Genomic DNA, 22,253 nt, shown 5'->3' with positions numbered 1-22,253 from the left:
AGGATCCCGAGTCGCTGTGGCTGTGGTGTAGGCCGGCAGCTGTAGCTCTGATTCCATGCCTAGCCTGGGAACTTCCATATGCCAAGGTGCAGCCATAAAAAAGAATTTATGCAAAAATTGAATTGAGGCATCAGGAGAAAGGAATCCAATGACTTTCTCAGCCTGATAGGGACATGAAGACCTTTTTCTTTTTTTTTTTTTTTTCCTGCTTTTAAGGGCCATACCCACAGTGTATGGAAGTTCCCAGGGTAAGAGTCAAATCGGAGCTACAGTGCCAGCCCACACCACAGCTTACAGCAACGCCAGATCCTTAACCCACTGAGTGAGGTTAGGGATCAAACCGATGTCCTCATGGTTACTATTCAGGTTCACTACTGCTGAGCCGCAACAGGAACTCCCTGAAGGCCTTTTCTGAAAGGGCACCCAGCCCTCTGCACAAATGCACAGCCACAGGCAGGGCTGGCCTGGTTTGGGAGGAAACGGGTGAGTGGGTCTGACCGGCCCCCACCACTGGCTGAAGCTGGGGTGAGGCAAATGACAGCCAAGCACCGGGAGGTCCCAACTAGGGTGCACTCACTTGGAGAGGTTTCCGGCCTAAGTCTGGGAGGGCGCACGAAGGGCGCGCTGCAGTCTTTCTGCCAGCAGTTTGGTTTGGGGCCTCCTTCCTCTGGCTTCACTTCCCCTGAAAGGTCTGGGGTTCTGAGGGCACCTCAAGCTGCTTCTCACCAATCCCACGCCTCTTTTGCATTTTCCCCCCTTATTCATATCAGGGCAGCAGCATGCCCTAGTAACATAACATAGCCAATCTGTTTGGCTTTATAATTAATCTGTTAGGAGTTTCATTGTGGTGCAGTGGTTAACGAATCCGACTAGGATCCATGAGGTTTCGGGTTCGATCCCTGGCTTGCTCAGTGGATTAAGGATCCAGCGTTGCCGTGAGCTATGGTGTAGGTTGCAGACATGGCTCAGATCCCTCGTTGCTGTGGCTCTGGCGTAGGCTGGCGGCTACAGCTCCGATTCGACCCCTAGCCTGGGAACATCCATATGCCACGGGAGCAGCCCTAGAAAAGGCAAAAAGACAAAAACAAAACAAAACAAAACAAAGCAAAAAACAATTAATCTGTTATTTGGTACATTTAAGTTTTTTAAGTTTTATGAACATTTTTTTTTTTTTTTTTTTTTTTTTGGTCTCTTTAGGGCTGCACCTGCAGCATATGGAATCCGGCAACAGCAGATCTTTAACCCACTGGGCAAGGCCAGGGATCGAACCCGAAACCTCATGGTTCCGAGTCAGATTGGTTAACCACTGAGCCACGATGGGAACTCCAGGTACTTTTGTTGAATATGTGTTTTATTTGACTGTATTTAAATAATTTCAGAGAAAGTGGGGGGAAGGAAGAGAAAGCAAAGAAATCCCAAGAAGAGTGTCCAGTTTACAATGTGTCTCTTTTTCACACAAGTGTTTTCACTCCTGGAGAGGGTCCTCCCCCCGCCCCCGCCGTGCTTGTAATCATTTATGAAAGGAGCATAGCAGCTGCTGGCAAAATGAATCAATGAACTGATGAAGGGGATAAGATGACTAACTTGGATAGAGTAAGAATCCTGGTGAGGAAAAGAAACAACACTGAAAACGTGATGGAAAACACTGAAGGATCGAGGGCTCTGGACACACCCCAATTGTTTCCAGGTCCATTGCGTCAAACAGGGCACACCTGTACGCAGAGGCCACCACTGAGCAAGCGGTTCTTTGTCCCAGGTCTCCTCACCCACCCCTACTCATACCTGTTTGGAAGCAGCAGCCCAAACAAGCAGGGAACTGCCCTTTTAGAAAGGTCACGGGGACCCGAAGTGAGCAGCCAAGTGAACCCAAAGCCAGCAGTCCCTGGCTGTCACCCCAACCCCAACCGAGGTGCTGTCCCTTCCCTCATCTACACAAAGCCCGTTGGGGAGGAAGGGCAGCAGCGGCTGCAAAGGAGACCAGACCCTTAGAGGGAGGCGCCCTGGGCCTCAGCTCCTGACCTAGGCAGGGCAGGCCACGTGTTGTTATGAGTTGAGTCCACCAGCTGGAATCAGCAGGGGGGTTGTAAGGAAACCACAGTAATTAGGAGAAAGCGGTCACTTCACCCTGCCAGCCCTTTGTCCCACTTTCTCTCGTGGCCCCCTCCCACCCTCACTTCTACCCCCCCCCCCCAGCTCTCGCCACCTTCCCGCGCCTTTTTGCTGCCTCTGCTCATTCACAGTGAACATCTGTGTGGCTCTTGGCTCTGGCCCCCTCTTCCTGGGCGAGGTGGGAGGAAGGCCGGAGGAGCACACTGAGCCACAGCTGGACCAGGGCTGCCTCAGCCCCGAAGCCACAGACAGGCTGACCCACCCATGGCTTCCTAACTCGTGCTTTTTGCTCTGACCCGAGCCAGCTGTCCCGTTGGCCAGCAGCAAGCCACTTAGGCCAGATCATTTCTGCTGCGAGTTTAAGTTTTTCTTGGCACAGTGAACAGTTCTGGGTTCATCTGTTCTGAATGTTTCCCTGAACATCTTCATTAGGACGGCTTACTTGGGACTTGAGATATCGCCTAGGGTCCAGGACAAGGCGTAGAAGAAAGAAGGAAGATTTCCTTGGGAAATGGGGTAGGAGCAAGGGGGCTGGGCTCTCAGGGAGAGGAGGAGTTTGTCACTTCTCTTCACACTTCTCTTCACACACATGTAGTGTCCCAAGTTCCAGGATGGCTACTGCAGCTGGAAATAGTTCTTCCCATGCATGAGAGTGACTCCAGCTCTTGGAAAGATCTCTCCTTTGGGTGGCAACCACCACTGTGCAGCCCCCAGGGAAGGGCACGCACACCCTCATATCCCACATATAGTTGTACTTGAAAAAATAAGAACAAAGCCCACAACATACCCAACTGGGGACAGGGGTATATAAGGCTCATTAATGAAATGGAGGATGCTAGTTTTGGAGTAGGGAGATAGGTCTTAGATAATATGTTTGAATTAAAAGCAACCTAAATGCTGGAGTTCCCGTTGTGGCTCAGCGGTAACAAACCCAACTGGTATCCCTGAGGACGAGGGTTCAATCCCTGGCCTTGCTCAGTGGGTTAAGGATCTGGTGTTGCTGTGAGCTGCGGTGTAGGTCACAGATGCAGCTTGGATCTGGTATTGCTGTGGCTGTGGCATAAGCTGGCAGCTATAGTTCCAATTCGACCCCTAGCCTGGGAACTTCCATAGGCCATTGGTGTGGCCCTAAAAAGCCAAAAAAACAAACAAACAAAAAAAAAAAGGCAACCTAAATGCCTAGTCATTGGGGATTGGTTGAGTAACTTATGGTACTTCCATACAATGAAATAGTATACAGCTACTTAAAACGGTGCTAGAGAACAGGAGAAAAAGACCAAATAGAGATTCAGAAAACAGATACATACCAGATAAAATGCAATGGGGGAAGGTAGGATATTTTTAGTAAATGGGGCTGGGTCAGGTAAATATTACTCTGGAACAACAATAACAACAAACAAACCTTAATCCCAATCTCAGACCACATAATAAAACAAGTCCAGATGAGTTCAGGTCTAACGTGAAAGTTAAACAATAAAGCTTTTGGAAGAAAACACAGAACATCTTCAAGACCTTGTCCAGGAAAAAAAAAATTAAGAAACAAAAAATGTCAACCATAAAGAAAGAAATTTGATAAATTACAATATGATATTTGATAATTGTTAAAATTAAAACACTGCTTATCAATATATAGATATATAGATATATATATACAGTTGACCCTTGAATAACATGAGTTTGAATTGCATAGGTCCCCATTTATACACAGATATTTTTCCTTTCCTTTCTTTTTTTTTTTTTTTTTTGTCTTTTTAGGGCCATTCCTGTGGCATGTGGAGGCTCCCAGGCTAGGGTGTCGAATCAGAGCTGTAGCTGCAGGCCTACACCACAGCCACATCAACGCAGGATCCAAACTGTGTCTGTGACCTACACTGCAGCTCACGGCAACACCAGATCCTTAACCCAATGAGCAGGGCCCAGGATCAAACACACAATCTCATGGTTCCTAATCTGATTTGTTTCCACTGTGCCAGGATGGGAACCCCTCTTTATTTCTTTATTTATTTATTTTATTTATTTTAGGGCCACACCCACAGCATATGGAAGTTCCTGAGCTAGGGGTCAAATCCGAGCTACAGCTGCCGACCTATGTCACAGCCACAGCAATTCTAGATCCAAGCCTCGTCTGGGACCTACACCACAGCTCATAGCAATGCCAGATCCCCGACCCACTAAACGAAGCCAGGGATCGAACCCACATCCTCATGGATACTAGTCGGATTTGTTTCCAATGAGCCACGACAGGAATTCTCAGGTTATTCTTTAAAAACAATTTTTTTAAAGTGAAGTCTATTCTCCTGAGACAAATGTGGTCTGAGAGAACTGTTTTTTCATGTAAGGATTATGCATAGATTCAGAAAAGCAAGATATTACAAAATAAAGAATGTGCACAGTATTATTTAATTCTGCTGAATGTAAAAAATGCTTATCTCTAGATTGGATGATATTTTTTAAAAACAATTTTTTTAAACAATTTTTTTAAAGTGAAGTCTATTCTCCTGAGACAAATGTGGTCTGAGAGAACTGTTTTTTCATGTAAGGATTATGCATAGATTCAGAAAAGCAAGATATTACAAAATAAAGAATGTGCACAGTATTATTTAATTCTGCTGAATGTAAAAAATGCTTATCTCTAGATTGGATAATATTTTTTTCTTCCCTTTTTTTTTTTTTTTTTTTTTAATCTTTTCTTTTTGGCCACAACTGCAGCATGTGAAAGCTCCCAGGCCAGGGTCCAAACCCATGCCACAGAAGTGACCAGAGCTACAGAAGTGACAATGCCAGATGAGCCACCAAGGGAACTCAAATATTACTTTTCTTTTTACTTTATTGCTTCATTTTCTTTTTACAATGATCACATGTCACTTGTTATTGTAGAAAATATAAGTTGTTTTTTAAAATAAAATTTGATTATGTTAAATTAGGATAAGACAATGAGAAGGTTAGCACTCAAATACTTTAGCTCACTAGGTCTAAAACAAACCCTAGGTGAGGCTCTGTTACTGCTCTCATCCCTGTCAGATCCCCAGAAGTTGGGGACGTAAAGAAACAAGGGGTATGGTACAAGCAGGAAGGGTTTGAGGTCATATGTACAGAAGGAAAGCAGAAGCTACAAGGAAAGCCAAGGATTTCCTGATCCTGGCCAGATCTCCGAGGCATATACCCCACCAAAACCCTCTGCTCCACTCAATAATCATTGTGTCTGTCTCACCCACCTAGATTGACCTTTCCTGCAAGCTTCCCCTTCCTAGGACATGTCTTTGCTAAATGCAGTGTTTTAAGAAAATCCAATGCCACATTTCTCCCACTCTCACCTATGGTGATACCATTCAAGTCCCCCATGCAGTTGCTGCTCTGTATCCTCCCAGTCCACCTGCATGGCAGTCCCAACTGGAAGATGGGCTCCTTCCCTAACCCCCAGGGAACATGTTCTGCCATTTAATGAACTCAATCTTCCCATCTATGAATCAGAGTACGATAACTGGAAAATATCCCTTCCAGTGTGGAAAAGAGTATCCTAACCACCATATGGAGGAATTGAGTTGTGAATGACTTTCTTTTCTTTTGTACTTCTAGGGGAATATCCTATATACATCCTGCAAGTCCAAAAGATGGAAAACTGAGCAGTCTTGTTTTCTTCTTGGTACTATAAGCTTCCTTATTAGGCAAGTATGTCAAATTTGTCATAAGTACCTAGCAAAAAGGCCATCTCAATAATTGCTTTATTAATGAGCTTATGTTTATGTTTAACTTATGTTTTATCTCATCTAATCTTAACCATATAAAATGTTTTATTATATATACATATATATGTAATTGTATGTATACATATAATGTAGATATATCCATACATACATATATATGTAATTGTATGTATACATATAATGTAGATATATACATACATACTTTACACACATTACCTGCATTATATACATTTTATATGTGTACGTGTGTATATATATACACATACACACATGTAACATATGTATCACTCATTATGTGTCAGGCACTGTGCTAAGTGCTGTAGATACGAAAGTCAACCAAAAAACAATGTCTTTGCCTTCAATGAGTTTCCAGTTTGGTGAGGAAACGCATTATACAAATACAAAGCTGAAACTAGGCAGAGTACAAAGATGGAGAGGTATCTGGTGCTGAGAACCAGTAACTGGGAAGTTAAGACTCCACAGTGTAAGTGAGGTCTGAACTGACCCTGAGAAATACGTTCACCAGCGAAAGGAAAGCGCTGAGACAAAAGAATTAAAGGCCAAGGTAGGGAGGGGCGGGGACGGGGTATTAATTCAATCCCAGGTCTACGAGATAGCTGCTGTTCCAAACCATTTCAACCTTGCCGGTAGAGACCGAGCCCCAGTCTCAAGAAGCTGAAAATCCACATCTGACCAGCAAAAAAGAAAAAGTTTTAAAGAAATAGGGGTAGTGCGGGTGATTTTACCGAAGCAGCCTGCCAGGAAACGAAGGCGACCTTGGAGACTTTGAGGACTAGCAGACAGGAGCTAAAGACCTCCCCCGGACCCTCGGAATAAGGTACAGGATTGACACAGACTCAGCTCAAAGCCCGAGAGGTGAGGAAATGTAAATGACCTAAATAACGGAGCGGGAAGCCCACAAGACGCACACTTCCTGCCCACCACTGCGGCTGCGCGCGCGCCGTTCCGGAAGCGGAAGTGCACAAAGGTCGGGATTGGTTTTCAAGATGGTGGGTCTCAATGTTCTGGTGTCTGGCTGTGGACGGCTACTCCGAGGGCTCCTGGCAGGCCCGGCCGCGACCAGCTGGGCTCGGCCTCCATCTCGCGGCTTCAGAGAAGGTGAGTCCTCGGTCCTGGTGACCTCCTAAGGTTGAAGTGAAGAAGGGAAGTTTGCTTCCTTAAGCCCCCTTGCGCCCCTCCCTCCCTGTCCTTCCTGCGGTTCTGAAACGTCGGAAATGCTGGCGCTCCCGAGTGCTTGAAATCCCTTTCCACATCATGATGCTGTAACCTTAATCTCTCACCCAGCGTGAGTGCCCTCACGGGGACGGAGATCGGAGAGAAAGGCTTGCTTATTTAGCAAGGGCAGAAAAGAAACATGTCCCAGGATTCAAAAAAGCTCTTGCTTAGCGTCTGCGTCGTAATTCGTTCCGTATTCTTCGGGCGGCCGCCTCCTTCATTAAAGGTTTCCTGCGCCATCCGGAAAGGACATCTCGATTAAAGATTCGTTCCTTCCCGAGGGCCTCCTTTTCCAGCTTCTCACCTGAAAATGCTGTAATCCAATAGTGGCTTTTCTGTCCAGTCTCCCTGAGAAGTAGAAGCTAAAGTGGAAAGGCGGCTGAACCGCTGAACTAGAGGCATATGCTGGATGGTGGTTCTACTTTTCATTAATCTTAAATCTTGGACAGGCAGCCTGATTCTAGTATTGAGCCGGGAGCTTACTGACGGCCAAGTTCTGTATTGAAAGCTTTCAAGGGATTTTGGAAAAAATGAAAATACAGCCCTTTTCCTGAGAAGTTAGGTTCTAATAAGGTGGTGTGTATATATTAGGAATTTACATGAGAAAGTACAGGGAGATTCAGTTACCGGAAACAGCAAACCCTATTAGAAGTTTTCATGAAGGGGATGTGTCTTTAATAAGCTCATAAAAGGATGGAATCTGGCAGTGAATGAAAAGATCTTTCAGGACAAAGCCTTCCTTTGTACACTGCTGGAAACAGGAAAGGATGAGTGATGTGCAAACGAAGTGAAGTGGGGTTTTTTGTTTGTTGCTTGCTTGTTTTTAAGATTCTGGCATAGTATTGACCATTACATCCTCTAACTAAAACTGAGATGTATCCAGAGGAAAATAGAGATCATTGTTGTCAGAGGGAGCAGAAAAGTCTAAAAAGAAGAGCCCATTGGAGAGAACATTGAATTTATCTCAGAAGAGGTCCCTTTTTTTAGCTTTCAAACAGCAACTTCCATGGAATGGCAGACAAGGAATCCAGTTTGGGGAAATCAGAGATAATTCATGAAGAGTGGAAATAGATGGATTTGAAGAATTTAGCTGTAAAGGGAAGGTGGAACGGTTTACTAGAAAGAACAACAAAATCTGCATACTGCCTGGTTAGATAAACTCATTGATAAAGAAAGACACCAAAGAGATCATGCTGTTGATAGAAAGGACTTGCATAAGGTGTTTCATCTGTTCCCATGCTACAAAATGGGCATGTGCCCATAACATTTTCGAGGGTGTCTACCAAATGTCAGATACTAACAGTTGCAATTTACACATCCTTATGAAATTCATAGTTGAAAATAGTTCTTTGCTATCTATGTTCCCAGGGGATAGGCTAGAAGATTAGTTTTGTTTTTTTACAAAGGAGTATTTGAGATTCAGATTTTTCAGTTGGCAAGTTTGTGAAGTGATGGACTATGTTATGAGATGGGTCTTTGAAGTCTTCCTTGCCATTTATACTTGAGTTGGTAGCTCCTATTGCTCATTGTCATACTTAAAAGCTAAATAATTGAATTGAAGTGATCTTTACCTGAAGGCATTAGCATATTCTGTATTTTTCTTGAGACCCACCTATCTCTAGAGCCTTTGAATGAAAAAAGCTTCTCTTGATATTCTATCCATTATATGTGAGGCATAAAGTATTACACATATAGCTAACTTTGACTGGTCCCAGCTGGTATATTTGACGTACAAATAATATTGCACACATAGAATTTAAAGTTGTCGGGGAAGAAGCTGGGTGTCTTGCTAAAAACATTCAAGCATTCTACTTTTCTTTCTTTTTTTTCTTTTTCTTCTTTTTGGCCACATTTGTGATCTAAGCCGCAGCAGTGGCAACACCAGATCCTTAACCCACAGTATCAGGCCAGGGATCGAATCTGCATCCCAGTGCTCCCAAGATGCCACCGATCCCGTTGCGCCGCAATGGGAACTTCAGGTATTCTACTCTTCAAAGTATCAGATCATCCTCTTTAACTTTAGTCAGAGTTCATGGGCACCCAGCACCACTGCTCTTACCTGTAGAAACACTCAGTCTAAAGCAGTAGGTCTCAATTGGGGACAGTTTTGTCTCTCGGAACATTTGGCTGTGTCGCGAGATATTTTTGGTTGTCACAGCTGGTACTCCTGGCATCTTGTTGGTAGAGACCAGGGATGCTGCTAAACGATGTTTAATCTTAAAATGCACAGGACAGCCCCACACAACAAAGAACCACCTGGGCCGAAGTATCAGTCCTGCCGCTGTTGAAAAAGCCTGGTCTCAAGTTTGGCAGAGGGATACACAAAACCAAAAAAGATGATTATGGGAGAAGCAAGACTAAAGGGAAACAAAAATGGAGATTGTGGTTTACTTGCTGCAAGCACTGTGCTAGGTTTTCTCTCAACAGTCCTTAAAGGTGAATATTACTGGCATTTTTACAAGTGAGGAAATCTGATCCAGAGGTGTCCAGTGGCTGCTCAGCCTCACACAGCCGTTAAGTGGAGGCGTTGGAAGTACAGCCAGTGCTCTTCCCTGTCCACCAGCGATATCACCTTGGTACTCCCTGGCAGGGTTTCTCTTTGGTTCCCTCCCTTCCCTGAAAGCTCTCATCACTTACCTTGCTGGGGACCGTTTAGTGCTTTCATGATTGACACTGTCAGACTTAGCAAAGATTGTGTTGTACCTCAGTCCTGCCTTCTCATTCTTAGAACCCTTGTGAAGAAAATACATTTAAAACAAGAAAATTAAACACATCTGACTATCTGAATTAACGGTGATGATCTATCAGCCCCTCCGAGCAGAGTGTGTTGAAATGAGTAAAGGCTAAAGGGAATCTTCTTCCTCTTTTCCATTTAGCTAAGGATCTTGCTGGAGGACAGCCCTAAAACTAAAAGCTTTGAGGGAGGAGCGAGCAAATTAGGGGCTTTAAAGAACCCAGCAGACATAGTCCAGAGTAACCTGCTAGTGGAGGTTTTTGTGCAGCAGTGACACTCTTCATTGGAAGGCAAGTACAGAGGGACGTTCTCTCAGGGGTCCAAGGGAAAAGGAGGGGGTAGGTGATGAGAGAATCCAAAAACGTTAGTGGCAGAATTAAAGATGAACAGAAGGGAGCAGCGCTTGAATAAGAAAGGAGTTGGAGAAAAGTTGTCAATGGCCACACTTCCCAAATGGGCGCTCTACTCCCTGGCCCCACGTGAGACTGTGGGTGCCTCCTTTTAGCCACCTTGCCGTTGGACTACTCCATCCCTTTGCACTCTGCTCAAGAGTTCCTGGATCCTTTGGTCCTTGGGCACTTCCTGCAGCAGTGCCCTCCACTCCGGCTCACTTCCTCCTTTACTAAACAGTTGGGTCTTTATTCTGCTGTCATTCACTGTGTCTGTGTTTGCGTGGCCGTCAGGGTCTTTTTACGTTCACTGCAATCTCACCGTGATGCTGTTTGCTCTAGACTGTTATAATTCAGTTATCTTGGACTCCATCCTAGGCGAGTATTTACTGAAGTACTCAAAGGACCTCTTTACGAGGCATGGACTTTATTAGAGTGAAGTTCCCATGCTTGGTTCAGTTCCCTTTTCTCCTCTAGGGCAAAGACTGTGTCTCCAGTTCGGTTGGAGCTCTCCACGGTGGGTGGAAGCCAACTGTACACGCCACGGGTGCACAAATGTGTTGCCTCATGTGGCACAGATTATTTGGTATGTATGACAAGTGACTGTCTTAGAAGATTTTGGCCCTTAAATCCTAGTTTAGAAAATTGCTTCATATCTTTCCTTAGTTTACTTGATACAGCCCTATCTCAGAACACAAGAGTGATCCTATCTTTTTCTAAACAAGTTTTCCATTAGTGACTAACAGTTCTCTGTTAGTCCAGCTTTTCTTAGCCACCCCCACTTCTCTTGAATGGAGAAGAGGCCAGGGACAAGATGGATCTTAGGTTTTGTTTGGTTTTGACATGTTTTTGTATGCAGGCTGAAAAGCAATACCATTTTGATTCCTATCTCCTGTTTTCAGAGGCTTGAAATCTACAAGGGCCTCTTCAGGCTCCAGCAGGCCCACTGCCCCTGCACTGAGACACCGCCTGATCAGTCTAGGTCCCGTGAGTTCTCAGGTCATTCCTTCTGATTTGACAAATTGTCTCTAATAGATAAGCATCTGCCTATTGTTTTACCCACTGGCTTGTAGCGAGATGATTCACTGGCTCAGAGTTGCAGTGTGGGGAGCTCATGAGCAGTGGAGCTTGCCACGGGCTTTGATCTCTCTTCCAGGGGCCAATGGGATGACTTCAGGGTTTGGTTCTCTGCCGGGAGTGATGTGTGTTTTGCTAGGCTTGTTTACCTCATGGTTCGGACCCAAGTGCCTCCACGGAGAGGGGAAGCACATGTTTGCCTGCTTCATCTCACAGCACCGTTCTCACGGCGACCTGAGTGGTACCAGAATGGGTCTCTCCTTCTGTTTCCTATCAGGTTTCTTAGAAACTCACCCCCTACCTGTTGTTGCTCAGGTCGGGCCACCCTTTGTCCCTCTCCCAACTTGGTTTGCAGAGCATCCTCCAGGGTGCCCGGCAGCCCTGCTGGGCTGGGGCAGTGCCCACCTTCCACCCCTCCCCCCAGGTTTGTGATTGTCCCCCTGCAGCTGTGCTGGCCTGACTGAGCACCAGGTTGAGTCTCACCCACATCCCATTTAGGCTGGTCTCTGTTTGGAACAAGTAGATCCATGTGTGGGGTGACGCATTTTCTCTCCCAGGGAGAAACTGAGTTTGTCTTTGAATTGTTTAGGAACTCCAGTGTTCTCCGGGGAAAGCCTCGGGGCCTTTCTGGCCATTGGTACTCCTTTGGGTGTCTGGAGTTGAAGTCGAGGAACTCTCAGGTTGGTAGTTTGGCGTAATGAGGCTTTATGAATGCACAGGCCCAGAAAACAAATGGGGAGGGGGGATTCCAGGCAGTCTCTGTCCAATTAGGTGTCAGTCACAGACACGCAGGGATCACAGATGCTGTTGTTGGGCCTCGGGTGGCTTAGAATTGCCTCACTTTTTTCCTCAGTCTCTTTCTCCCTTTATATTGTTTATTTTTTATTGCAAAAGCAGTACATGTTTACTTTAGAAAGTAGGAAATCACCTCCTGCCACCGCTAAGGGAAAACCAGTGTTACCCACCAGTGTTACCCGTTTAGGTACGTGGCTGCAGGGGGTCTGTGACCTCCTGTAATCCGTGTCTAATTGTGTGTATGCTTATGGACGTGTTTCTAGGGCGAGGTCCATGACTTTCATTAGATTCTCAAAGTTAACCTGAGGCTCTTTCTAATTTGAACTGCTTCTTTCCTTGGCTAGAGCTGAGTAGAACTAATTGTAGTAGCCAAGCTACAGTTAAAATATGGTTTTCGTATTTGGGGAGAGAGTTTGCAGCCCAGCTGTGTGCACTCACATTTTCTGTTACAGTAATGAGCAGTCAGAAGGGGACCGGGACACGTGTTTTGCTCCCTAGCATTTATTGAGCATCTGCAGTGTGCCAGTTCCTATGCTAGAAGCCATGGCTTCTCTCTTTCTGAAGAAACTGGGAGGCCAAGGGAGACTCTCCAAGAACTTTCTGTTTGATTATCTTCGCTGAATGTGGGATGTGAGCTTGGTTGTGGTTCTGCCTTCTGGTTAAGTAAGAGGAAATGTGCAACCCGACATGTGTGCGACTTCATTGCCTTGCTCTCTCAGGTTCTCTTCTGACTGCCTCCCACCTAAACAGCCCAAGAGCTAAGGGAGTCCCATGCAGTGGGGAACTGCAGTACTTCCCTTAAAGTCTGCCCGGACCCTAGGACCTAGGACCTAGTCCTAGTCTTAGTCTGCCTGGACTTTTCCACCCCTCTCCAGGGTGGAAAACAAAAGCACCCCTGTAGGGAGGGGAGAGGATTTGACTCACACAGCTTCAGCATGAGGATCTCAGGATGTTTTAGGAGTAAACTGGTCTCGTTGCTTATCTGCCACTGGGGCCCCTGGAGCAGTGTTAGTTCAGTGCTGTATCTTAAACTGCAAACTTGTCAAGGTCAGGAACCATGGTTGTCTGGTTCTTTTCTGAAAGGACACATGCAATGCGTACATTTGAAGGGGTTTTAGTGGCTTCTGCACCCACCCCCCCACCCCCCACCACCAGGTGCCATCCCCCTGATCCCTGCCCCAGCTCTTAGGCCATTACCACTGACAGTGGTAGGACAGGATCTTGCCAAGTCCCTTGACTAGAACCCGGGTCGTCTTGGCTTAGAAAGGCAGAGACAGTGTGGAGAGCCTTATCTCAGGCAGAGCCTTGGCACTGGGAAGTGAACCCAGCACACTTCCTCTTCCGGGTGGGGACTGTGAGAGCTTGCAGATGGAAAGCTCCGTTTCTCTGCGTGTGTAGCTGGAGCTGTTATTTGAACCTCCCCGTTCCTTATAAATGGCTGCCCTAATTTTTCCCCTTTATCTCTGCAGTGGTGGAGATCCTAGACGGGAAGACGACTATAGTGAGTACTGCTGAGTGGGCCACTTCTAACCTCTTTAACGCTTGGAGCTGCCTGTCTGCTCCTCTCAGGGAGGGAGGGAGGGAGGCCCCAGTTGGACTCCCGGCTTCAGGATCCACTCTCTCTGTGACCCTAAATCCCACAGTTTGCTATTTTTCACCTGTGTGCAAGAGTGTGGTTGATCAGGAACAGTCACTGTGCCTGGACTGAGGCATCTGGTATCTGATTAGAGTTGGCCCTTGGGGAGTTCCTGTCATGGCTCAGTGGAAACAAATCTGAATAGCATCCATGAGGATGCAGGTTCAACCCCTGGCCTCGCTCAGTGGGTTAAGGTTCCTGCCTTGCTGTGGCTGTGGTATAGGCTGGCGGCTACAGCTCCGATTCAACCCCTTGCCTGGGAACCTCCATATGCTGTGGGTGTAGCTCCTAAAAAAAGGGGAAAAAAAAAATGACAGGGACTTAGAGGTATTTGCTGATATATTCTTTGGCAAGTGATAGTCAGTTTTCCAAAGGGAAGACCAAGGTAATGGCAAGACCAGAGAGAGTGAGTTGACCCCGGGCCAGAAGCCTGGATCTCTCTGTCTTTCCTTTCTGCCTAGGATGACGAAGCGCCTCCTTCAGTGATGTCGTTAGAAGGTGACATTCTCTGGGCCCTGAGCTCATAGCTGGCGCCCTGGCTTGTCTGCTGGTGAGAAAGTTAGAAAAGTTCTTCACACACCCACTCCCTCCCTTCCCTCACCCGGCCCATCTCACTGCCCTTCCTCCAGGAGTCACGGGGCCTAGATTATCCTATAATCCCTAAAAGACAACGTTGTTTTCACATGGCCTTCCACGCCTCCAAGAAATCCTCAACCACTCCACAGAAGCTCCCAGAAGCCTCTGTAGCTTCCATGTCAACCAGGGATTTAACCCCTCTGGCAGCCAGCCAAGCTCCATCCTCCCCAAGGCTGTCTTATCCCCGGGACAGGCCCTTAGAGTTTCCTCTTTGGGTCCCCCCGCCCCCAGCACTCCCTCCCTCAGCCTTTTCACTGCCTAGCTTCAAACCAGTTCTTTCTAGGGACCCCCATCCCCTGCGGGCACCTTTTTTGGTTCCCTTATTCAAAGCCGAAGCAAGCATTCATCCTGTAAACTCCGTGCTGACGGAGAGAAACACATCTGGGTTTTGAGAGTAAAGAGTGTGTTTCCTGTGGGGCATGAATTTGCTATTTGTGGAATGAACACAGAGGCCTGCGAGAGCCTGGGGGGAGGGAGCCCAGCCATGCCTGGAGAGGCACAGCGTGGCTGACTTGGGGTGTTATTCATTCTTTAGGGTCTCGCTTTCTTCTTCAGTGGAATGAGATCATGATGCCGCCCTCATTAGGTTGAGGGGTTAAATGAGATATAAGTGGACCATTATTAGCACAGAGCCAGGCCATATAGTGGGGGGGTCAGCAAACATTACTCTCTCCCCACCCCCCCAGGCCCACCTTAACCCCCCTTAAGACCTTCTGTGTGCCTGCGCACTTTCCCCAGCACTTGTCTCCAGTTCTGGCTCGCTGCAGTAGCTTTGGCAGAAAGGTAGTGGCAGCGACCTGCACGGCCAAGCCTTGCTCTGGCCCCCTTCGCCTTTTGCAATTCTCCCCCCCAGGACAGCGTTACTTCCCTCCCAAAGCCTCTCAAACCTGTCCCAACCTTACTCTCATAATCCGTGGCCTCAATCAGCAAGGCTTTCTGAATTCCCCCTCCTGCAATTGGAGCTGACTCCCCAAGCATTGGTTTATTGCACTTGGTAATTCCAAGTCTGTGTCACAGGATACAGCAGCCACGGTGAAGGTCATTTCACACCTGGCCTCGACAGGGCTTGAACAGTGGCATCCAAAGTGATAGGATCACGTCCTCCCCTTGTGTTTTATGAGAGGGGAGAAGGGGGTGCACGCGGCCGTCTTCTTTGGCCTAGACCTGTTCTCTCAGGCCAGCACTGTTGGCATTTTAGACTGGCTGATCCTCTGTTGTGGGGACTGACCTCTGTGTTGTAGAAACTTCCCACTAGAGGCCAGTAGCTCCCCATCCCCCTGTGGAGACGATCAGAGATGTCTGTCTCAGTCATTGTCCAGGGTCCCCTGGGAGGCAAATCATGCCTGGCTGAGGACCACTGGCATAGACTTATCCCCGTCAGCTAACGTGGAAGCTGCTGTTTCCTCTGAGAAGGATACGTGGGATGGAAGACAGACTGCCTTTGGGCGCCACATCCTTGCACAGTTTGAAACTTTTTACCATGTGCATTTATGACTTTTTCCCAAAGCAGGCAGAGGGCTCCGTAATGTTGTGGTGCTTTTTTGTCTTTTTGAGGAAGGAAAAGTAGCAGTTAGCTGATACAGCAAAGCCCCCTCCCTCTTGCCACCAACATTGTCTGGTTTCTACTATCCTTGCAGGCCACCCCAAAGCCTAGTATCCAGCAACTGCAGAGCCACCACCACAGTTAGGCGGAGAGACCCATTGGCTGCTCCCACGAGGCCCCCAGAGAGGAAGGCTCACCAGCATTTCCTACCACTTGGGGGGCTGCCTGGGGACCAGAGGCTCCACCCAGCCCTCTCCCTCACTGGCTGTCTCTCTGCCTCCTAGATCGAAGGCCGAATCACAGAGACTCCCCAGGAAAGTCCAAACCCCCCCAACCCCACTGGTCAGTGCCCCATCTGCCGCTGGAACCTGAAGCACAAGTATAACTACGAGGTGAGTCTGAGCACAGACACACATTTGCACATTGAGGAGCTCGTGTTGCCCCTGGGCTTAAGCAGCATCTCATGAAGCCACCAAGACAGAAGCATCTTGTCCGGCGCTCTCCCTCCCGGCTGCACATCAATCACTGGGAAGGGAGTTCCCTGGTGGCCTGGCAGTTAAGGACTCACTGTTGTCACTGCTGAGGTCTGATCCTTAGCCCAGGAACTTCCACATGCCATGGAAGCAGCTAAAAACAAAAACAAAAAAAATACAGGGAGGTTTAAAAAATGTTCAGGCTCCACCCCCCAGACATTGACTCCAGCGGCCTGGGCTAGAGCCCAGCCATCATTATTTTGGAAAGCGCCCTAGGTGATTCTAACGTGCAGCAGGGTAGAGAGTCAGTGACTTAGTTCGTGTGATTCAGACCACCAGGGCCCTGGGGCCCAGTCTCAGGGCTGTGTTCCTGGGAAGCCGGGGGCGGGGGGGCCGTGCGGGGATCAGGATCTGGGTTTGGCTTCCTCCTTCTGTACGGAGGGCATATCGGGAGAGCCCCAGGGTGATCTGAGGGCCCATTACTCTCTTTCCACATTGGACTTACAGAGACCTGTTTGCTGTGGCTCTTCCACAGCCGTGTGTCATGGAGAGATGGCGAGAGAGAAGTGTGTGTGAGCTGCATGCAGTGCTGCTCTGTGTGAAAGCACCTCCATGCCCTCATTCACTTAGTTTTCACAGTATCCCCATCAAGTGGGTACTGTATTTATAAATGAGGAAATGTGAGGCATGGCGAAGTTAATGAGCTAGTGAATGTCAGAGCTGGGACGCAAACTCGGGGGTACAAAACCCAGGCAGGCCTGGGTCCCTGCTACCGTTCTCCATCATCTAGAGATGGGGCAGGCCCGGGGCAAGACACAGCCCTGGAGAAACCCTCACTTGTCCTTCAGCGTTCTGTGGGTGATATTAAGCACCCTATTTTTAGGTTTCAGGTGATTCAGGCTCTGGGCCAGTGTGACCTGCAGGTTGTCCCTGTGCCCCTCTGTGGAATAGGATGACTAAGGGCAGAGATCCTGGTCAGGTGGTGAGAGCAGGAGAGGCCACATGCCCATGGGATCTGAACAGAACAACCCAACTAATCTCCTGGGCTGGGAGCCTTGGCTTCAGGCCACCCCAAGGTGGGGGTGGGGGGTTCTGCCCTGCCCGGGCCTTCTGCTTCTGGCCACCTGGAGTAGCAGGGAACTTGCAGGCCACGGGGCAGTGTGCTCAGCTTCTCTTGACGTGGAAGTTAGTGGGGTGGTGGCCCTGCTTGGCATCCCAGCTGCAGGTGAGGAGGTGACTCCCCACCCCCACCCCACATGCCTGGCCACCGGAGAGCACTCTTCCTACCAGCCATTTCCAAGAAATGGACTTGGCTCTGTTTATTCAGCAGGAGAAATCCAATCCCCTCCAAGGTGAAGCCTGAAGAAGTTGTTTTCGTTTTACCCCTTCCTGCTCAGGACACCACCAGCCTGGCTGCACAAAGCTATCGGCTTGTTTGGCAGCCTGCAGTGGGGGCGCTGAGGCTGTGAGCCCAGTGTATTAGCCCTGGATAATCCAATCCAAATTCTTTTTTATCAGATTCTGAAGATTACAGGGGTGGGGATTGGGGGCCTGGGTCCCCTGGGAGCTGTCCAGTGACTAAAACAAATCTGCGGTTATGCAGCAAGGGAGCAAGGGAGCGAGGCGCCTGCCAGGGCAGCGAATCAGTTTGTGAACCAGGACTTTGCAGAAGGGCAGGCCACGCCCCTCGGGGTAGGCGGGGCAGGAGACTTATTTAACCCCCTCAGCCAGATGGTGAGAATTGGGAGGGAAAGTGGTCTCTCTTGATTCTGGCTCTGTTTATCCCTCTTTCCTTAATTCAATACAAAGCAGTCTGATGGCTCAAAGAAAGCCCAAGAATCCATTTACATCTGGTCCCGAGGGTTTGGAAAGACCTGGGATTTAACCTCTCAACCCTGGCCCCTTCGTCTTCAGCTCGTTGCTGCCTGGGGCTTCAGAGGGAACAGCAGACTGTAGGGGGCTCTCCAAGGGTCCTCTAGCCTGTGGCTCGTAGGCTGGGGCAGAAGAGGTGCAGGTTTTCCCCTCTTGGGCAGAAATACAGAACATACCCCTGCGACACCCAAGAAAAGCAGACCTTTCATCACCAGGGAAGGTGTCGGTGTGTTCTCGTTCGCTAACCTAGTCTCTGAAAAGACCATCTCACGGAGGAGCTGAGCGCTCTTGGGGTGGTAAGAGGGTCAGGAAATCTAGCTAAGTGGGGATTGAAGTCTTAGGAGGGTGGAGGCCGCAGGCCCATGCGCAAAGCTCTGTGGAGGGATTTGGTCTCAGGTCGGTTCCAGAGGGAGGCTTCAGCCCCTTGCAGTCCCTCCAGATGACTCTCCTCTCCTATTTTCTGTTACCACCAGGATGTTCTGCTGCTCAGCCAGTTCATCCGGCCACACGGGGGCATGCTGCCCCGAAGAATCACAGGCCTGTGCCAGGAGGAGCACCTCAAAATTGAGGAGTGTGTGAAGATGGCCCACCGGGCAGGTAGAAGGCCCCTCGGGGCTAAGAGGGCATGGGGCTGTGGGCACCACTTCCACCCTCCAGCTGCCCCATGGTCCGGCCCCTCCTGGACTGGCTTCATGACACGCACCCGCCTGGGCCAGCCTCCCACCCCCTTGGGCTTTCCCTCCAGCCATCCCCTTAAGTACTCCTCCCTCCACTCAGGTCTGCTCCCAAATCACAGGCCGAAGCTTCCTGAAGGATTTGTTCCAAAGAGCAAACCCCGACTCAACAGGTAAGCCACCTTGGGTGTCAGCACCCAGAGAGTTCTGCAGGCCCTCGGCCCTCGCTGGGGAAGCCGCCTCCTGGAGCTCATCCCACGGCTCAGAAAAGCCAGAGTGCTCCACCCCCCACCCCCCCACTCCCCATGCTCGGTTCCACACTGCAGTTGCCGCTGTGTGTGCCTCTGTTACCCTCCCAGCCATCCTCGGCCCCCCTCCTTGGCTCTCCCCCGCCCTTAGCATGGGGTAAAGGGGTAAGAAGGTCTGCTGCTCGGGCATTAGAATGTGCTAATCCTCTGTTTATGACATCATACTGGGTTGCTATGGGAATGTCAGAGCACTTCTACAAACCTTCAGTCATAGCACCGGGGTTATTAAAGGGCAGAATGAGGCCTTAGAAATGGAAATGAGAGGGCTCTCGTGGCAGGGCCGCTGGGTAGAGCTCTACAAATCCGACACTGCAGAACTTCAAGGCTGCCTCCACGTCGACTAGGTTGCGAATAGTGCTCCTAGAGTTGTGCAGTCAACGACCTGCACAGCTACACGTGGCGCTCCATGAGGTCCCGAGGTTCTACAGAGGAGGAGAGGAAGGCCCCTAGATCCTGGAATCCGTCAGTCTGCCTTCCAGCCTAAGCAGGGTGGCCCCTCTGGTGTAGAAATAGATTCTTGTTTGACACCCAAAAAGTCATCTCTGATGATACCACATCACATACTCCTAGCACTACAGTATCCCTTTGTTGAGAGTAGGTCTGTGTCTGTAAAGTTGATGTTGGTGTTTTTTCTTGTTCCCCCCATCAGTGGCCCCTCCCTCCTTCAGCCTGTCCTGACACCACTGAAACTGTGGTCTGTGGTTAAAGCAAAGCAAGACACTCTGCCCGCAGCAAACCTCCTAGGCTGATCCCCAACAGAAGCCAGGCATGGAGCATAGGAGGCCATGGATTGCTGGGCTGGGGGCACAGGGCCAGCACTAAGGCTTCACGCACGCCTGGCCACCTGCACCGCCCACACTGCTAGCTAGGCCATCTGCCAGCAGCCCTGAGGGAATGGGACATATTAACCTCTTTCTGTCTTTCCCAAAAGTGCTGTGGACCATTTGGGGGTTGAGCCCACCCCTGCCCTGACTTGTTCAGAGACAGCAGCAGGCCTCAGGACACAATCCATCCTGCCCTCGGGCCTTTGAAGCAAAGCCAGACTCCCTCCCATATATCCGGTGTCCTTTAACGTGACACAGGATTGATGACGTGTGGGGGCTCTAAGGTTGCAAAAGGCCACCCTGGGGAGGAGAGGGAGTCCTGGCTATGAGGGAGGTTGATTCCTTACAAGGGACATTATGATTCCATCCAAAGGTCCTTGAGCTGCCAGGCACTGGCCTAGGCCCTCCTGGGCCCTGGGGAGCCACGCTTCCTCCTTCCCCACCCCTTCGGGAGAGGTAGGAGAAAGGAGCCTTGGTGCTTCTTAGAGCTGGAGTGACCCCAGAGAGCTGGCCAGAGGCCCCGGCCCTCTCCCCGTGACTGGCTGCTCTGTGTAGCACAGGCCTCAGGTCCAGGGACAGCTAAAGCCTGGCTTCCTGAGGTCTCTCCAGGGCGAGGGGGAAAGGACAGCTTTGGGGCAACAGCTTCGGAGGACCCGGTCAGCCTTCGGGTTTTCTGGGTCTTCAGATCCGGTGGGCACCCCTTTGGGGGATTCTGCTCCCACAGCCCACTTCTCCACCCATCCCCCCAACCCCCCAAAGCCTGGGGCCTGCCACATGCTGCCGTCCCTTTACCCTTACTCTCCTGCCGGCGCAGCACCACCAGCCCGCCGCACAGGTGCTCCCGCTGGGGCGCTGACAGACCAGGACGCGGGGAAGGCTGCTCCCGCCTGCCCACCGCACCCCACAGCTCTTTACTTCCTCTCCCGGCAGAAGACGGAGGTCCAGGGAGCTCAATGGAAATATATACATCAGCAGCCATTTTTTCACTGGTATCTAAAAGTTTCAGCCACGGTTATTAATTTTTTAAATTAAGCCTCTCATTTGAGGGTCCCTGGAGGCAGCTGGGTTGAGCCGCAACCTAACATGGAAGCAGGGGAGGATCCTGGCCTTTGCCATGGTTGAGCTTTCAAGACAAAGGGTGGGCCTCTCTGGATGGGATCCAGGTTTCGTTCTGGACGGAGCAAACCCCAGTCCAGCCGGCGTGGGCCACTTTTCCGGGAACCGTCAGGGCCCTGCCATCCCCAGAGGGGGTCAGAGGACTATGGGCGGCAGCCATCTTTCCCCGCACCCACTCACAAGAACCTTCCTGGGCTAGGTCTGCACCCACAGGCCCTCACCCTTGGCTCCTGTCGTGGGTTGGGGGAGGGGCTGCCCAGGCTTGTTCCCTGAAGGCTGGGGTGGGGGGGTGTGGGGCAGATGAGCCAAGTGGGGCAGAGGGAAGGTCTCCTCCAGGCCCTTACGTCAGCCTCCTCTCCCCATGGCTGCGCAGCCTCTTCCTCCGCCTCCTCCCCCAGCAGATACACACAAACATTGACAACTCATCAGGATCAAGGGCGCACGTGGCCTTGTGCAGCCTGGCCCTGGCCACACACGCCTGCAGCAGCAGGAGCCCAACCCATCTGTTTACAGCACACTTGGCGGTGGCTCCCAGGAAAAGCCCCTTCTCAGGAAAGGAAAACTGGCAAAAGGATTTGGTGGGCCGCCAGCCCTCACAGCTGCCTCCCGTCCTCCCTCCACAGGTACCTGACCCGCTGGTCTCCCCGCTCTGTCAAGCCCATCTACAACAAAGGCCACCGCTGGAACAAGGTGCGCATGCCCGTGGGGTCCCCCCTCTTGAAGGACAACGTCTCCTACTCGGGCAGGCCCCTGCTGCTGTACCACTGACTGAGGCAGCTCCGCCCGCACTCCACCCCAGCCCGCCCTACGGCCCCCGGCTCCTCCAGCATTGTCAACGCAAGGGACAGCAGGACCCCCTCCAGGGGCCAGGCAGGGCAGTCGGGTCCCCGGGCAGCTGCCAGGGGCTCAGGCCTGGCCTGGGTTCAGCGCTGACGGGTGGGAGCTTGGCCCAAAGGAATCTTATAAAACAAGGCTCTTACCCTCCCACCGGGTGTGCGCTCATTGCCTGGGAAGTGTGGGGAGCTTGGCTCGCTTCCAGCAAGTTACTGAGCAGAATCGCTCATCTTTTGCGATGGGCCACGTGAATGCAGTGGAATTCATGGGCCAGACAGGTTCCCTTCCTCACT

General features: G+C 50.0%; 1 protein-coding gene and 1 long non-coding RNA gene across 6 annotated transcripts in view; one reads left to right on the top strand and one right to left on the bottom strand.

Moving 5' to 3' along the window:
- Positions 1 to 22,253, bottom strand: part of LOC146401553 (uncharacterized) — an 838,561-nt gene that overhangs the window by 123,613 nt on the left and 692,695 nt on the right. The gene's annotated exons all lie outside the window — the stretch shown is intronic.
- MRPS18A (mitochondrial ribosomal protein S18A) lies at positions 6,811 to 22,113 on the top strand. 5 transcript variants are annotated; one of them, XM_084968242.1, is made up of 8 exons: positions 6,811 to 6,932; positions 11,839 to 11,929; positions 13,514 to 13,545; positions 14,142 to 14,230; positions 16,144 to 16,251; positions 18,678 to 18,801; positions 18,982 to 19,051; positions 21,750 to 22,113. In XM_084968242.1, exons 6-8 carry the CDS (start codon positions 18,720 to 18,722, stop codon positions 21,892 to 21,894), a joined length of 297 nt encoding a protein of 98 aa, XP_084824368.1. In that variant the 5' UTR covers positions 6,811 to 6,932; positions 11,839 to 11,929; positions 13,514 to 13,545; positions 14,142 to 14,230; positions 16,144 to 16,251; positions 18,678 to 18,719; the 3' UTR covers positions 21,895 to 22,113. The 5 variants fall into 5 exon arrangements, with proteins under 5 accessions (XP_084824368.1, XP_084824369.1, XP_084824366.1 ...); XM_084968243.1 differs by having other exon boundaries at positions 6,811 to 10,758; positions 11,075 to 11,929; XM_084968240.1 differs by lacking the exon at positions 11,839 to 11,929.

Source organism: Sus scrofa, chromosome 7 (genome assembly GCF_054392235.1).
Source record: "Sus scrofa isolate SSC_HxYL_T2T_F1_AM1 chromosome 7, Sscrofa_HxYL_maternal_Yorkshire_Landrace_v2.0, whole genome shotgun sequence".
NCBI lineage: Eukaryota > Metazoa > Chordata > Mammalia > Artiodactyla > Suidae > Sus > Sus scrofa.
Note: the sequence above shows the minus strand (reverse complement) of the source record. Positions and strands in the feature narration are given on the sequence as shown.

Excerpts from the sequence above, each read along its gene's own strand:
- MRPS18A (XM_005654195.3), top strand. The coding sequence starts at position 6,821 with ATGGTGGGTCTCAATGTTCTGGTGTCTGGCTGTGGACGGCTACTCCGA. Across the intron at positions 16,252-18,677 it reads AGCACAAGTATAACTACGAG|GATGTTCTGCTGCTCAGCCA; the intron begins GTGAGTCTGAGC and ends TGTTACCACCAG. Across the intron at positions 19,052-21,749 it reads AGCAAACCCCGACTCAACAG|GTACCTGACCCGCTGGTCTC; the intron begins GTAAGCCACCTT and ends CTCCCTCCACAG.